General features: G+C 51.4%; 2 protein-coding genes and 1 non-coding gene across 4 annotated transcripts; 2 read left to right on the top strand and 1 right to left on the bottom strand.

The window, feature by feature from the left end:
- The first annotated feature begins 661 nt into the window (after positions 1 to 661).
- On the top strand, positions 662 to 4,925 carry CCER2 (coiled-coil glutamate rich protein 2). Of its 2 annotated transcripts, none has more exons than XM_060398608.1 (5): positions 662 to 2,139; positions 2,859 to 2,899; positions 3,043 to 3,130; positions 3,456 to 3,964; positions 4,592 to 4,925. In XM_060398608.1, exons 3-5 carry the CDS (start codon positions 3,046 to 3,048, stop codon positions 4,679 to 4,681), a joined length of 684 nt encoding a protein of 227 aa, XP_060254591.1. In that variant the 5' UTR covers positions 662 to 2,139; positions 2,859 to 2,899; positions 3,043 to 3,045; the 3' UTR covers positions 4,682 to 4,925. The 2 variants fall into 2 exon arrangements, with proteins under 2 accessions (XP_060254591.1, XP_004015288.2); XM_004015239.5 differs by having other exon boundaries at positions 662 to 2,599.
- A 91-nt stretch (positions 4,926 to 5,016) lies between these two features.
- On the bottom strand, positions 5,017 to 15,878 carry NFKBIB (NFKB inhibitor beta). The gene is made up of 6 exons (XM_027978262.2): positions 15,635 to 15,878; positions 7,538 to 7,643; positions 7,123 to 7,456; positions 6,274 to 6,362; positions 5,911 to 6,183; positions 5,017 to 5,159 (listed from the first exon to the last, which is right to left on the bottom strand). The coding sequence occupies exons 1-6, from the start codon at positions 15,811 to 15,813 to the stop codon at positions 5,064 to 5,066; spliced, it is 1,077 nt and encodes a 358-aa protein (XP_027834063.2). The 5' UTR covers positions 15,814 to 15,878; the 3' UTR covers positions 5,017 to 5,063.
- Positions 13,334 to 13,406, top strand: TRNAG-UCC (transfer RNA glycine (anticodon UCC)). The gene has a single exon. It is a non-coding gene; the product is annotated as a tRNA-Gly (tRNA).
- Positions 15,879 to 16,057: the final 179 nt, after the last annotated feature.

Below are 16,057 nucleotides of genomic sequence, written 5' to 3'. Positions count from 1 at the left end.
TGCCAGGGATGCTGGCCAGTTTCTCAGAGGTGCTGAACCATCCAGGGGTGTGTGGCTGCAGGGACCATGCCAGAAGTGTCCAGCACCCCCGGAGCACATAGAGGGTAGGTTGGGGGTCACTGAGGGAACCAAGAGGATGCTGAGGCCTCTCCCCTGACCCTGGGATAAGTGGCACCTCACACCCAACCTTCCGCCTCAGTCCCCAGCCCCAGGTGGGCCGGAAGCAGCCTGAGCTCGGTGAAGCCAGAACCCACTCCTCCCCTTGGAGCCCCCATCTCTGTACCTGGAACTGCTTTCGCAGCTCCTCCAGCTGCAGCACTTCAGGTCATCCTCGGCTATTCTCACGTCCACATCCCATCCTTCAGCAAACCCTGGCAGCTCCTCCTTCAAAATATTTCCAGGGGGTCTCTGGTTGCCCAGTGGTTAAGAATCCACTTGCCAATGCAGAGGACACAAGTTCGATCCCTGGTCTGGGAAGATCCCACGTGCCATGGAGCAACTAAGGCTGTCCTCCACAACTACTGAGCCCAAGCTCTGGAGCCCAGGAACTGCAACCACTGAGCCTGTGTGCCTAGAACCTGTGCTCTCTACAACCAGAGAAAGCCTGTACGCAGCAACGAAGACCCAGTGCAACCAAAAATAAATAAATCTTAAAAAAAAAATTCCCAGATCCTGCCTTTGCTGCCTCATCCCCTGTCCTGTCCATCCTTACATCTCCCATTTGGAGAATCGTAGCAGCCTCTTCTTGCTTCCTGTCCCCCCATGCAAAGCTAGAGGGACCCTGTGGGCAGCTGCGTCAGGCCTCCCTGCTCAGAGCCCTCCTGTGGCTCCATCTCCCTGGGGCGGGAGGACAAGTTGTCACCGGGGCCCCTGGGAACTGCCCCCCACCTTCCCCTTCTGCCAGCCTCTTCCCTGTTGTGCTCTGGCCGGCCCCCCAACCTGCCTGCCTGTTCGCTCAGACTCGGTCCCAACTCAGGCCTCTGCACTTGCTCAACTTTTCTATCCTAGCTATTCTTCCCCTAAATTTTGTGCGATTGCCTGCATTTTATCCCTCAGGCCTTAGCCCAAATGTCACCTCCTCAGAGAGGGCTCCCCTGACCAGCCTGGCCAAGGTAAAATCCCGGGCTGTAGCTGTCGTGCTCCTGTGATGCGCCACGGCTGTTTCCTCCTTGCCTTTTTTTTTTTTTTTTTAATATTTTTGACTGTGTCAGGGTTTGGTTGCAGTGCGAAGGCTTCTCCCTAGGTGTGGTATGCAGGCTCCAGAGCACGAGGGCTCAGCTGCCCCATGGCACGTGGGATCTTAGTTCCTTGGTCAGTAACCAAACCCACGTCCCTTGCACTGGAACATTAGAAGGCAGATTTTTTTTTTTTTTTGACAGCCTCTGGTCTTGGCTGCAGCATTGATCTTACTTTCAGCATGCAGGATCTTTCACTGTGGTGCGTGGATTCCCTAGTTGTGGTGCGGGTGGGCTTCAGAAGTTGCCTCAAAGGCTTGGTTGGCCCTGGGGCATGTGGGACTTAGTTCCCTGACCAGGGATTGAACCTGTGTCCCCTGTATTGCAAGGCGGATTCTTAACTGCTGGACCACCACAGAAGTCCCTCCTCCTTCCTTGAGTGTTGTCTGTCTTCCCCTCTCCAAGAGGCCAGGGAGGTTTGCCCGTAGCCTCATTCTCTGTTGTAGCCCCAGGGTCTAGAAGGGGACTGGATGTATAGTGTGTGTCTAATAAAAATTACTGGGATGAAGGAGCTCGGGCCCATGTAGTTCTCCACGTCAGGCACCACCCAAGCTAATCTGTATGTCCCATCAACTGTGGAATAGGTTGTCACCAGCCCCGTTTCACAAGTGAGTTAACAGGTCTTGGATGAAGCAGTCGTCCCAGGGCTGCACTGCTGGTAGCAGAGGAGCTGGGACTCGGGTGGGGTCCAGTTACAACTCTGAGGAAGCAGATTTATGAGACCTGCTTTCCAGAAGGCAAGGCGTTGCCTGAGGATGGTCTGTAAGTGGCTGCCTCTGCATTCAGAGCAGGTCGCACCTCCCAGCGGGGCCTTAAGCTCATGGTGCTAACATGTCCGCTTCTTTGTGACCCTGTGGGCTGTAGCCTGCTCTGTCCATGGGATTCTCCAGGCAAGAATACTGAAGTGAGTAGCCATTCCCTTCTCCAAGGGATCTTCCTGATCCAGGGATTGAACCCAGGTCTCCTGCATTGCAGGCAGATTCTTTACTGTCTGAGCCACCAGGGGAGCCCCAGTCAGACCCTGTTTATGTGGGAAGAGAAGCCCCCACCCTCCAAGCAGGCATTCAGGGGCCGGAAGCTGGAGAGGAGGGTGCAGGGCAGCGCGCCCCCATGAATAATTGAGGGTCTCAGACAAACAGGTCTCCGCCCCACAGCTGTTGCCCTGCCTCAGGCAGCGAGGGGGAGGCGGTGACATCACTTCCTCCCCTGTGGGGGCCACTCAACGGGGGAGGGCGGGTGCGGGCTATAAGGAGCTGCCACCGTGGCCACACAGCGCCAAGGACCCTGGTCTGGACGCCCCACCATGCAGCGCCAAGGGTCCACCATGCTGCTCTTGCTGTTGCTGCCTGCTCTGCTGGGGGCTGGTGAGTGCCAGAGATCAGGGCAACCTCAGCAGCCAGCTGGGGTAGCAGGGACTCAGGTGACCAGGGATGGGGACAGTGCACCCAGCAGGGCCAGACTAGAGCTTTCCTGATTGAGCTTCCAAGTAGAGCCAGTGCCCCTGGCAGGTGGGCTGGGGGGTGGGGGGTGGACTTGTGGGTACAGGGACTACCTCGGAGCTGGAATCAGCACCAGGGACAGTGCCTGGGGTCCGAGCCCAGCACCCACCTCCTTCCCCCACAGCCACCGCGGCTCCCCTGGCACCCAGACCCTCCAAGGAGGAGGTAAGGACTGTGGCCCTTTCACCCCACCTCATCTCCCTGGAACCCCAGCCCCCTCCACCATCTCCGTCTCCCTTCCAACCCTCCTACACTCATTCTCCCCATCTGCCCTGCCCTCAATCTCTCCTCTGACCCTTCACCCCCAGCTGATGCGCTGTCTGGCAGAGGTGATCACAGAAGTGCTGATGCTGGGCCAGGCGAGGCGAGGCCCCTGCCTGGCTCTCCTCCACAGAGGTAAGAGGTGCTCAGGCCCCAGTTCCTCTTAGGAGCCCCCGCCCCCCACCAGGGGTCTGCTGGCATCCCCTTCTCATCCCAGAGCCATTGTCTGGACTGGCACGGCACTGTTAAGCGTGTCCAGACTGAAGGAGCCTGGCCCACAGCCCCACCCTTAGGGCTCCCTGCAAGGGTACAGGATGGGGACAGAGTGTCTCCCAGTACTGAGCCTCCTCTCCCAGGTCTGGGCTGTCACCTGGGGGACCTCGGGCACCCCCACCCCGCAGAACTCGTCTAGGTCTGTCTCCTGATTAGCTGCGGAGAGAACATCCCCTCTTTCCATCAGAAATGTATGAGACAGAGCCCTATGGCTGTCGGTCCACTGAAGAGAACGGCCTACTGGTTGGGGATTTTAAAAAGCCAGAGGCTGGGAAGACGAGGTCCAGCCAGGAGGTGAGGGACGAGGAAGAGGAGGAGGCAGCAGAAAGGACCCACAAGTCTGAGGTGCGGGAACAGGCCGTCCGTGAGCAGCTCCACAGCCGGCTCCACCAGGAGGACCATGAAGAGGAGGAAGAGGAAGAAAAGAAGGGGGGGCCCATGGAGACCTTGGAGGGCCTGTGGAAGAAGCATCTGGAGGGCGGCAGGGACCCCCAGAAGCGCATGGCAGAGCAGGCCAGCGATGAGGAGACAGCCCAGTTCGAGGCAGAGGAGAAGGGAGTGCAGGTGCTGGGTGAGGGCCGCAGCCTGTGGCAGGGGGTCAAGGCGGGCGGAGAGAGACACGAGGACCGCCACCACTCCCGCCAGCCAGAAGCCGAGCCCCAGCAGGAAGAGAAGGAAGAGGCTTCAGACCGGGAGGTGAGTGGAGGCGGCAATGGGGGAGCAGGGTAGACCAGATGTCAGTGGACATCCTACCAGGTAGCCTCCAACAGCAACATCCACCACGAATGGGCTGACACAGGGAGCAGGCAGCAACATCCAGGCGGGGCCTTCCCCCGACCAGGAGGGCTTCCATGCCTGCTTCCCGTTCAGCAGCCAAGAGGCCCCCCTTATTGCCCAGAAGCGCCAGAGTTAGCTACCATCGCTAGTCTGTGACCAGTGTGTTGGCCCCACGAAAAGCAGCAGCCTTGCCCAGTTCACTGGGCCTAGGCGCACACCACTGGCGCGTCGTGGAAAGCAGAGCTGTCACATGATCAACAGCAGTGACAGAAACGGCCCTCACCTCACAGGCGGGTCACGGCGTGCAAGCTGAGCGCCTTTGCTAGTCCTCTGTCCGCCCCACTGGCTATGGCAGACAATGTAGGCCTCACCGCTGGCCATGTTAGCCCACGTGACTCTTCCAGGGTCACTGTCGTAGTCCACGACGACCGGGGAGACCGCTGCGGTTGCCACTGTGTGAACTGACCTGGCCCACATCTGTGGACAGCCACTGAGGTGGCCTGCCTTTGAAGGTGGGTGCTGAGACCCCGCTTCTGTTGCCGCCAGGGGCACGACGTGGAGCGGCTGGAGCACATGAGCGATGAGCTGAAGAAGGCGACGGAGGTGCTGCGAGAGGAGCTCAGGAGGGGGGGCTGACCCGACCGCACGTCCTCCTCCCCCACACACCCTATACGGCTTAGTACCGTTGACCCCAACCTGTCACCCCACCCTGCTCCCCAACCGGCAGGAGTGGGGAGAAGGGTGTGCCTTGAAACCAGGCCTCAGGGGCCAAGTCTGAGCTGGGTGGAGGGGCTGGGCTCCGCCTGACTCAGGACACAGCCCGGATGCCCTAACCCGCTCCAACCCCCGACCCCGAGTGAATAAAGCACAGAGAAAACCACCAAGGCTGATGGCGTCGCACTTGATTTCAGAGGGACGGGCTCAGGAACGACCTGGAGGCCTGGCAAGGCAACCGCTTATCTAGTCACTGGTTGTCGGAACTGACATTTTATTAAATTGGAAACTATTAACAGCTAAGTCAGATGGGGTCGTCAGGGAGCGGTTTTGACGCTGGGGTGGGAGGTAGCTGGCTGGGGCTCCGGCCACTGTGGACTACGATGTCGTCGTATTCATCCTGGGGGCAGAGGGGCCGGGCAGAGGGGCTCAGGCAGCTGCCACCTCGCCCGCTGCCCAAGCTCCCCCACCCACTGTGGGAACCCGGTGCTGCGTCGAAGCCCGAGGTCCCCGCTCCTAAGTCTAAATCCCAGCTCCTAGTTCTCTCACCACCTCTTCCAAGGTCACCTGTGTTCTCCCGGCCCTGCGGCCTCTCCAGTCCTTCAGCCGCCACAGGGAGGTCTCCCCCTCTGCCCCACTTCCTCCTGCCTTTATCCAAATTCCTCAACCCCTGCCAGTCAGTGACAACCCCTGTCCACAGTCATGTCTCGCTGCCTGGGTTCTCCAAGGAAGCCCCTTCACCGCTGGCTGAGGTCGTTCCCCACCGCTGCCAGTGTTCGAATCACTGCTGCCCAAGGTCACCTTCCCGCAGCCTGCGTTCTCCCGCTCTTGCTCCCTGAAAAAAAACCTCCTGCGGCCATCCTCTGCTGCCTGCGTTTACCAACCACTATGACTGAGGTCTTATCTCTCTCTCTGCCTGAGTTCTGCCTCTGCCACTGCCTTCACTTCTCACCTGCCGGTGCCCGAGCTCTCCCCACCACCCCTGTCCAGGTCTCCCCTGATACCACCGGCACGGCTGCCTGAGTTCTCTAATCAGAGCAGCCCCGACGTCAGTGGCTCTCAGTGAGCTGCCTAGTGTCTCCTCTCCCCCTTCCACCTGCCCGCTTTCACCCTGACCTCCCAGCTGGGCCACCCACTCTCTCCTGACTCACGCCCTCATCCCCGCTCTCGCTGTCGCTGCTGCTGCTGCTGCTGCTGCTGCTGCAGGGGCCAGGCTTGTCCTCGTCCTCGGGCTCTGGGGCTCCGTGAGCACGGAGGAGGCGGGCAAGGATGGCGTTGGGCCGAAGCGTGGCACTGCCGAGTGGGGTGCGGCCACCATACATGCGGACAGCGGGGTCAGCACCGGCCTTCAGGAGAAGCTCCAGTACATCAGCTGCTTGGGCCTCCACGGCCAAGTGCAGGGGGCTTCGGCCGCAGGTGGGCTCCTAAGGGGTGCAGCAGAGAGGTCACTGGGGCCCTGCCCAACGCGGGGATGAGCCCCCACCCTGCCACACCTTCTCCGTAGGGTGGCTCACGGGCTTGTTGAGGTCAGCTCCTGCCTCCTGGAGCAGTCGGACCATCTCTGCATCTTTGTGGATGACAGCCACGTGGAGTGGGGTGTGGCCTAGGGACAGAGTGACCGATGTCAGATGATGGAGGGGAGGGCACTGGGCCCCCAATGCCACCATCTTTGGGCAGGGCTTTGTAACCTGAGGTTGATGGACTTTGGGGTCTGACTTCTGCATTCCTGGGTACATCAAAGAGGCCCTGTATTCCAAATCCCTTAAGTCTCAGGTGATCTGGAACTTGCTGGCAGTACCAACGCCTGGGTTGTGGGGTTGTCTGGGGCCTAGGGGTGAAGAGCCCAGGAGCTTTGGACAGGGGACCTGAGTCTCTGGTCTTACTTCACAAAGAACCAGGTTCCAAAATTCCTGGGTCCATGTCCTTGGGGGGTTGAGGTGGTCCTTGAACCCTGGATCCTGACCTTCCACCTGTGGTGGGGGTCTGGTCCCAAGTACTGAATAGTTGGGCTTAGAGATGGGGGAGGGCCCTGGGTAGACAGAATCTATTTTCCCATGAGGTCTGGCTGAGGACAGCTGTCCCTGAATCCCACTATCAGCCTCTGGGAACCTGAGTCGCCAGAGTTTCAGAGGGCCTGGCTTTTGAGTTCCCTTGTCCCAGGTGGGCTGGGGCCTATGGTTCTCAACAACCTGGCGCTGAGCAGGCATCCTTGGTTCTGATGCCTGGGTCCCTTGAGTATTATTATTATTCCTGGGATTATTTCCCAAGGAGCCAAGCTCTGCATCAGGAGAGCTGAGCCCAGAGCCAGCTGTCCCCGCTCTTCTTGGGAGCCTGGGCCCTTCACGGTGACTGGGGACCCTCACCCTCATAGTTTTCAGCCTCCAGCTGCAGTTTCCAGTCCTCTTCACTCTCATCCTCTTCTTTCTCCACGTCAGGTTCAGAGTACAGGGCAATAGGGGTGTGGTCGGTGTCAGGGGTATGGTCAGAGCCCTGAGCGAGGTAGGTCTTGGGGGCTCCCCTGGAGTGCTGGGGGCGAGGCTGGAGCAGCACGCGAGCGCAGGCGTGGGCCCCCACGCGGCAGGACAGGTGCAGCGCCGTGTGGCCTCCACGCTCCGCCACCAGCAAATTGGCACCTGCTGCATACAGCTTCTCTACCGCGGACGCCTCCTCCAGGATGGCTGCCAGGTGCAGGGCCGTCTGCAGGAGCAGAAGGTAGGGGTGAGGGGCCATACTGAGAATCCTGGCCCCCAAGCCCTACGCTGTCCACAGGCGGCTCACCTGGCCCAAGTCATTCTGCAGGTCCAGGTACTCGGTACCAGCTGCAAAGCCTAGGAGGAAGTCCAGGAAGGGCTCATGCTGATGAATCACCGCCAAGTGCAGTGCCCTGAGAACAAGGACCAGGGTCAGAAGGCAGAGGTCAAGTATTCTTTTTATGGTTTGCTTGCTTTCATTTCCAAGGCTAACCATTCAATACCATGGTAATCCAAGCCTATGCTCCAACCAGTAACGCTGAAGAAGCTGAAGTTGAATGGTTCTATGAAGACCTACAAGACCTTCTGCACTAACACCCAAAAAAGATGTCTTTTTCATTATAGGGGACTGGAATGCAAACGCAGGAAGTCAAGAAAAACTTGGAGTAACAGGAAAATTTGGCCTTGGAATGCGGAATGAAGCAGGGCAAAGGCTAACAGAGTTTTGCCAAGAGAACACACTGGTCATAGCGAACACCCTCTTCCAACAACACAAGTGAAGACTCTACACATGGACATCAGCAGATGGTCAACACCGAAATCAGATTGATTATATTCTCTGAGGCCAAAGATAGAGAAGCTCTATACAGTCAGCAAAAACAAGACTGGGAGCTGACTGTGGCTCAGATCATGAACTCCTTACTGCCAAATTCAGACTTAAATTGAAGAAAGTAGGGAAAACCAGTAGACCATTCAGGTATGACCTAAATCAAATCCCTTATGATTATACAGTGGAAATGAGAAATAGATTTAAGGGACTAGATCTGATAGATAGAGTGCCTGATGAACTATGGACGGAGGTTTGTGACATTGTACAGAAGACAGGGATCAAGACCACCCATATGGAAAAGAAATGCAAAAAAGCAAAATGGCTGTCTGAGGAGGCCTTACAAATAGCTGTGAAAAGGAGAGGCAAAAAGCAAAGGAGAAAAGGAAAGATATAAGCATCTGAATGCAGAGTTCCAAAGAATAGCAAGGAGAGACAAGAAAGCCTTCTTCAGCAATCAATGCAAAGAAATAGAGGAAAACAACAAAATGGGAAAGACTAGAGATCTCTTCAAGAAAATTAGAGATACCAAGGGAACATTTCATGCAAAGATGGGCTTGATAAAGGACAGAAATGGTATGGACCTAACAGAAGCAGAAGATATTAAGAAGAGGTGGCAAGAATACACAGAAGAACTGTACAAAAAGATCTTCACAACCAAGATAATCACGATGGTGTGATCATTCACCGAGAGCCAGACATCCTGGAACGTGAAGTCAAGTGGGCCTTAGAAAGAATCACTATGAACAAAGCTAGTGGAGGTGATGGAAATCCAGTTGAGCTCTTTCAAATCCTGAAAGAGGATGCTGTGAAAGTGCTGCACTCAATATGCCAGCAAGTTTGGAAAACTCAGCAGTGGCCACAGGACTGGAAAAGGTCAGTTTTCATTCCAATCCCAAAGAAAGGCAATGCCAAAGAATGCTCAAACTACCGCACAATTGCACTCATCTCACACGCTAGTAAAGTAATGCTCAAAATTCTCCAAGCCAGGCTTCAGCAATATGTGAACCGTGAACTTCCAGATGTTCAAGCTGGTTTTAGAAAAGGCAGAGGAACCAGAGATCAAATTGCCAACATCTGCTGGATCATCGAAAAAGCAAGAGAGTTCCAGAAAAACATCTATTTCTGCTTTATTGACTATGCCAAAGCCTTTGACTATGTGGATCACAATAAACTGTGGAAAATTCTGAAAGAGATGGGAATACCAGACCACCTGACCTGTCTCTTGAGAAACCTATATGCAGGTCAGGAAGCAACAGTTAGAATTGGACATGGAACAACAGACTGGTTCCAAATAGGAAAAGGAGTACATCAAGACTGTGTACTGTCACCCTGCGTATTTAACTTGTATGCAGAGTACATCATGAGAAACGCTGGGCTGGAAGAAGCACAAGCTGGAATCAAGATTGCCGGGAGAAATATCAATAACCTCAGATATGCAGATGACACCACCCTTATGGCAGAAAGTGAAGAGGAACAAAAAAGCCTCTTGATGAAAGTGAAAGAGGAGAGTGAAAATGTTGGCTTAAAGCTCAACATTCAGAAACCTAAGATATTGGCATCTGTTCCCATCACTTCATGGGAAATAGATGGGGAAACAGTGTCAGACTTCATTTTTGGGGCTCCAAAATCACTGCAGATGGTGATTGCAGCCAGGAAATTGGCTTCCCTGGTGGCTCAGAGTGTAAAGCGTCTGCCTGCAATGCAAGAGACCCGGGTTCGATCCCTGGGTCGGGAAGATCCCCTGGAGAAGGAAATGGCAACCTGCTCCAGTATTCTTTCCTTGAGAATTCCATGGACAGAGGAGCTTGGTGGGCTACAGTCCACAGGGTCACAAAGAGTCGGACATGACTGAACAACTTCACTTTCACTTTAGTCCTTGGAAGGAAAGTTATGACCAACCTAGATAGCATATTCAAAAGCAGAGACATTACTTTGCCAACAAAGGTCTGTCTAGTCAAGGCTATGGTTTTCCAGTGGTCATGTATGGATATGAATGTTGGACAGTGAAGAAAGCTGAGTGCCGAAGAATTGATGCTTTTGAATTGTGGTGTTAGAGAAGACTCTTAAGAGTCCCTTGGACTACAAGGAGGTCCAACCAGTCCTTCCTAAAGAGGCTCAGTCCTGGGTGTTCATTGGAAGGACTGATGCTAAAGCCGAAACTCCAATGCTTTGGCCACCTCATGCGAAGAGTTGACTCATTGGAAAAGACCCTGATGCTGGGAGGGATTAGGAGCAGGAGGAGAAGGGGTCGAGAGGATGAGATGGCTGGATGGCATCACCAACTCTGTGGACATGAGTTTGAGTGAACTCCAGGAGTTGGTGATGGACAGGGAGGCCTGGCGTGGTGCAATTCATAGGGTTGCGAAGAGTCGGACACGACTGAGCAACTGAACTGAACTGGGGATTTTTTCTTTGGTGGGTGGAGGGGTTGTTTGTTTGTTTTCCTTCTTATGAGGACAAGCACTCTTGCATTCATTCCTTCAGCAAACATGGAGGACCCACTGTGCAAAGCGTGATGACCCACAGCTCTAGAACCAGCCGTCAGGAATCTGGGAGGGTCAGGTCAGAGTTAACTCAGCAAATTTATTTAATCAATGTGTTTTTTTGTTTTGCTTTGGTTTGGTTTGGTACTTTTTGTTTCTTTGGTGTTTTATTTCATTTTTCTGTTTTTGTTTTTGGCCGCATATGGGATCTTAGGTCCCTAATCAGGGATGGAATCCTCGCCCCCTGCAGTGGAAGCATGGAGTCTTAACCACTAGACCACCAGGGAGGTCTCCAATGTTTACTAAGTAGGACTTCTACTCTCTCCCAAGAAGTAACACGGACCAGGTTTCATGCCCATCTCAAATCCACCAAAAAAATCGACACAGGGACTTCCCTGGTGGTCCAGCGGCTAAGACTCTGTGCTCCCAATGCAGGGGGCTAAGGTTCAATCGCTGATCAGGGAGCTAGATCCCACACGCTGCAACTAAGACCTGGTGCAGACAAATAAATAAACATTAAAAAAAAAACAAAACCTTACAGCACCTAAAATGAAAAATATGCTGGATGGCATTAACAACAGATTACATATTGCAGAAAATAGATTAGCAAACGTCAGGACTTCACAATAGCAACTGTCCAAAATGAAACACAAAGAGAAATATTTAAAAATAGAAAGAACGTCAGTGAGCCATGGGATTTATCTGTATATAAGCAGCCCGATATATCTGTAACTGAGGTAAGCATGGGGCTTCCCCGGTGGCTCAGCAGTAAAGAACCTGCCTGCCAATGCAGGAGTCGCAGGAGACACAAGTCTGATCCCTGGGTCAGAAGATCTCCTGGAGGAGGGCATGGCAACCCACTCCAGGGTTCTTGCCTGGAGAATCCCACGGACAGAAGAGCCTGGTGGGCCATAGTCCATAGGGTCGCAAAGAGGCAGGTACAGCGGAAGCGACTTAGCACACACACACACACACACACACACACACACACCAGGGCCCAACATGCGCATGCACACACACACACACACACACACACACACCAGGGCCCAACATGCATACACACACACACACACCAGGGCCCAACATGTACACACACACACACACACACACACACACACACACACACCAGGGCCCAACATGGAAACTCTGTTCAAAACCAACAATAAAGGTAAATACCTTCAAAGCAGTCAGAGGAAAAGATACCTTAAGTGCAGAGGAATAAAAATAAGCATGACAGCAGATTTCACAAAGGAAATAATGCAAGAGAACACAGCACAGCCGCTTCTTTCAAGTACTCAAAGACAGGTTGTCAACCTAGAATTCTTTAACCCAGCCAACATATTTTTCAAAGACAGAGACAAAAATACATGCTTTCCACTACACAAAAGTTGAAGGAACTCATCACCAGCCGACCCACATCACAAGAAACGTTCAAGGAAACTTGTGAGCAAAAAGGAAAATGACATCAAATGAAAATATGGAAAACAAAATAAAGAACCCTGAAAACAGTCACTATATGCGTAAGTACATAAGATTTTTTCTTTCTCAATATGTAAATCTCCTATCTTCTGATAGGGTTTAAAAACAAAGGAGTGTTTAAGCAAAAGTAACAACGTCTGAAGTTTAGAATACATGGATAAAGGAAATCTGTGACAGCAACACACTGCAGGCCAGGAAGAGACAAATGGAAACACACGATTCTAAGGTTCTTTTATGTTATGAGAAGGAGCACAACAGCACTTGAAGGTGGCACATAATAAAGGTAAAGTGGGGGCTTCCCTGGTGGCCCAGTGGTGAAGAATCTGCCGCGCGATGCAGGGGACGCAGGTTCGATCCCTGGTTGGGGAGCGTGTACTAAGCCCACGGGCCACGAGAAGCCCTAAAGCAGGAGTCAGCAAACATTTTCTGTAAAGGGCCAGATAAATAATTCAGGCTTAGTGGATGCTATGGTCTGTCTATTACTATTCAGCTCTGCTATTAGCATACAAAAGCAGCCATTGGTGATATGTATTGATAAATGAATGGGCGGCGCGGCGGGATTCTAACAGAACTTACTTTACGGAATCTAAAATTTGGATTTCATGTAATTTTCACTTGCCATGAAATGTTCTTCTTTTGATTTTGTTCCAACCAGTTAAAAATGTAAAAAACCATGCTTTGCTCACAGCCATACAAAAGCTGGTGCCTGGCTGGATTTTGCCTGGAAACCAGTTTGCCAACCTATCTTTCCCAGCAACCAGTAAAATAAAAAATAATGAGTAAAAGGTAACAAGCCGACAAAACAAATACAATGGAACAAAATGTGCTCATTCCAAAAGGCAGGAAAAAAAGGTAAACAAAGGAGAGATAAGTAGAAAACTAATAACAAGATGACAGACATAACCATATCAATAATTAATTAAATACAAATAGTCTAAACACTCCAATTAAAAGGTAGACACTGGACTTCCCTGGTGGGCTAGTGGTTAAGAATCCGCCTGCCAACGCAATGGCAGGCAGGGGGCATGGGTTTGATCCCTGGTCTGGGAAGATTCCACATGCCGTGGGGCAACTAACGCCACGTGCCACAACTGCCTGTGTGCTCTAGAGCCCGTGCTCCCCAACAAGTGAGACCACCACTATGCGAAGCCTGCACAGCACAGCTAGAGAGCATACCCCGCTCGCCACAACTAGACAAAGCCTGTGTGCAGCAACCAAGACCCAGTGCAGCCAAAAAGAAACAGCTAAATAAACACAAATTTTAAAAAAGGAGAAGCTGTCAGAGTGGATAAAAAAGCAAAACCTAGGGTCTTCCCTGATGGTTTAGTGGTTAAGACGTTGCACTTCCAATGCAGAGGGCCAGGGTTCAATCCCTGGTCAGGGAACAAGATCCCACATGCTGCAACTAGAGCCGATGCAGCCAAATAAATTAAAAATAAACATTTTTTTTTAAAAAGCAAAACCTAACTATACAAGTAACAGCTTTTCAAATAAATTTAAAACTAAGTTAAGAATAAAAAGATGGAAAAAGATATACCATACTAACGCCTGTCAGTCAAAAGTAAGTAGGAGTGTTTTAAAATAAGAGTAAGATTTCAGAGCAAGGAATATTACCTGGGATAGTGCAGATTATTTCACAATGATAAAGAGGTCAGTTCAGGAAGAGGACACAATAAACCTAAACATTTGCACTCCTTATAACAGAGCATCCAGTCTCATGAAGGAAAACCTGATAAAACAACAAGGAAACCCACAATTATTATTAAAGATTTCAATACCTTACTCTCAGTAACTGATAGATCAAGTAGAGAGAAATTACCAGCAAGGATATAATAGACTTGGAAAAGAGAAGAACCAAAGAAACCAGCACAGGACTTACAGGTCTAGTGCTAAAGAATCCACCTGCCAAGGTAGGGAACACAGGCTCAGTCTTTAATCCGGGAAGATCCCACATGCCTCGGGGAAACTAAACCAACGCGAAGCAACTACTGCGCCTGTGCCCTAGAGACACTGCTCCGCAACAAGAGAAACCACCAAAATGAGAGGCCCTCACACCGCAACTAGAGAAAGTCCGTGGGCAGCAAGAAAGACGAAGCACAGCCAAAAGTAAATCAATAAAAGTTTTAGAAAAGAAACCCATACAACCTCTAACTGACATCTGGAGAACTACACTCAACAACAAGATACCAGACATTCTTTTCAACTGCACACACAATAGAATTTAACTACAAACCAATAAAAGGAAGGTATTCGGAATATCTGGAAACTAAATAACATACTCCTAAATAATCCACCGCCCAAAGAAGAAATCAAAGGAGAAATTAGAAACTATACTGAATTAAGTGGAAATGAAAGCACAGCACATTAGAAGTGATGAGATACAGCTCACGCACTACTTCGGGAAATTCACATGAATCCTATATTAGAAAAATAGGAAGGCCTCAAATCAATGACCTCAGCTTTCACCTTAAGAAACTAGAAAAAGAACAAAAATAAACTCAAAGTAAGCAGAAGAAAGTAAATAACGAAAGTCAAAACAGAGATAAACACAACAGAAAGCAAAAAAAGAGACGAGAGAAAATAAATGAAAGCACAGCTGGTTCTCTGGGAAGACCGGTGTTTCTTGAGCGCCTCCTATGGGTCAAACACCGTTCTGTCACTGGGGCTACGGCAGTAAACACAACACACAAAAACCCCGGGTACATTCCCTCAATTAGGTCTTTATGACGTCGTTCCTTCTACCTGGAATACTCTCCCCAGATAATCTACTTGTCTCATTCTTTCCTGCTTTATTTTTCACCAAGGAAATTCCTGTCTTCTGACACACCATTTTTCTTTCGTTCGTTTTTCTGCCTGTTTCTTCTCTCTCTCCTCTCTCTTTCTTACTTTGTGTCTATACGGCTCTCTGTTTCTTTCTTTCCTTCTCTCTTTCTTTTTTGTTTCTCCTACTGTTCCTTTCTTCCTTCCTGTCAGTCTGTCTGCCCTTCCATTTATAGACCCCCCACACTAGAACGTAAGCTCCACAAGGCATAAGTTGTTGTGCTTTCTTCACTGCTTTATCACCAGCATCTACAACTGGGCCTGAAACGCTGTAGGTGCTAGATAAATACTTGTTTAACAGATGAATCCTTGCTGTCATAGAGTTTACATTTTCTCTTTCAATGTAGGATTTGAAGATCAGTGCTCAGAAAGTGGGAGATCTTAGAGTCAAAAGCCAAATGTTAATTTTGGAAATCAAAATTTAAAGCTCCTAAATTAGGAGCTAAGGATCAAAGATCATATTTGGAGGTGAGATGTCAGAAGGAGCCTGTGAGCTATAGTTTTAAGATAGGTCTCAGGACTGGGGTCAGGAAGCTCAAATTGAGTTTTGAATGTGGAATTAGTCAATGGATATGAAACTCTGAGGGCCAAAGTTTCAGAAAGGACGGGGTTATGATAAAAACTAGCTTGGAAATTGATTTTATCAAGGGTTAGACTCGGGGGTTAGAGGTCAGAGTAAGCATTAGAAGACAGATTTAGGATTAAGAGGTTGGAAAATCAGTATCAGGGACTAACAGGGAATCAGATGTGGGATCATCCTAAGGCTCGGTGTGGCAGGCTAAGGTTCACTCACGTGTCGCCATCCTCAGTGACGTAGCCGAAAACGAGGGGCGCCCACGACAGCCCCGGGCCCAGCTCCGCGCCTAGCCCAGGTCCTCCAGGGGCCGCCGCGTCCGGACCCAGAGAGCCCAGGCCGCTGTCGCACCATTCATCGGCGTCCGCAGCTTTCCCCAAACACGCGACCCCGGCCATAGCCCCCAAAGCCTCAGGGGACCCCAGCGGCTGCCCGCCAGTCGCTGGGCTCTGCCTGGAATTCTGGCGCTTCCGCCCTGCTGGGAATTCCCCAACACTCCCCCCGGACTCATCCAATCAGAGTCGGCTAAATAGTAAGCGCCCCGCCCTCATACTACACCGTGACCAATCAGAGTATTCAGATGGACTGCGACTCTCTACCCTTTCCCACTCATTCCGCGCGCCCTTTACCAACATGGCTGCG

The sequence above is a fragment of the Ovis aries genome, chromosome 14, assembly GCF_016772045.2.
Source record: "Ovis aries strain OAR_USU_Benz2616 breed Rambouillet chromosome 14, ARS-UI_Ramb_v3.0, whole genome shotgun sequence".
In the NCBI taxonomy this organism is placed as follows: domain Eukaryota; kingdom Metazoa; phylum Chordata; class Mammalia; order Artiodactyla; family Bovidae; genus Ovis; species Ovis aries.
This window is presented reverse-complemented; position numbering and strand designations above follow the sequence as displayed.

Bases quoted from the DNA above. Each gene is read 5' to 3' on its own strand.
- CCER2 (XM_004015239.5), top strand. From the start codon at position 2,539: ATGCAGCGCCAAGGGTCCACCATGCTGCTCTTGCTGTTGCTGCCTGCT. The intron at 2,600-2,858 runs GTGAGTGCCAGA...CTTCCCCCACAG, and splicing joins GCCTGCTCTGCTGGGGGCTG to CCACCGCGGCTCCCCTGGCA. The intron at 3,965-4,591 runs GTGAGTGGAGGC...TGTTGCCGCCAG, and splicing joins AAGAGGCTTCAGACCGGGAG to GGGCACGACGTGGAGCGGCT.
- NFKBIB (XM_027978262.2), bottom strand. From the start codon at position 15,813: ATGGCCGGGGTCGCGTGTTTGGGGAAAGCTGCGGACGCCGATGAATGG. The intron at 7,644-15,634 runs GTGAGTGAACCT...CCTTGTTCTCAG, and splicing joins GTCACTGAGGATGGCGACAC to GGCACTGCACTTGGCGGTGA. The intron at 6,184-6,273 runs GTGAGCCACCCT...TGCACCCCTTAG, and splicing joins GAGCTGACCTCAACAAGCCC to GAGCCCACCTGCGGCCGAAG.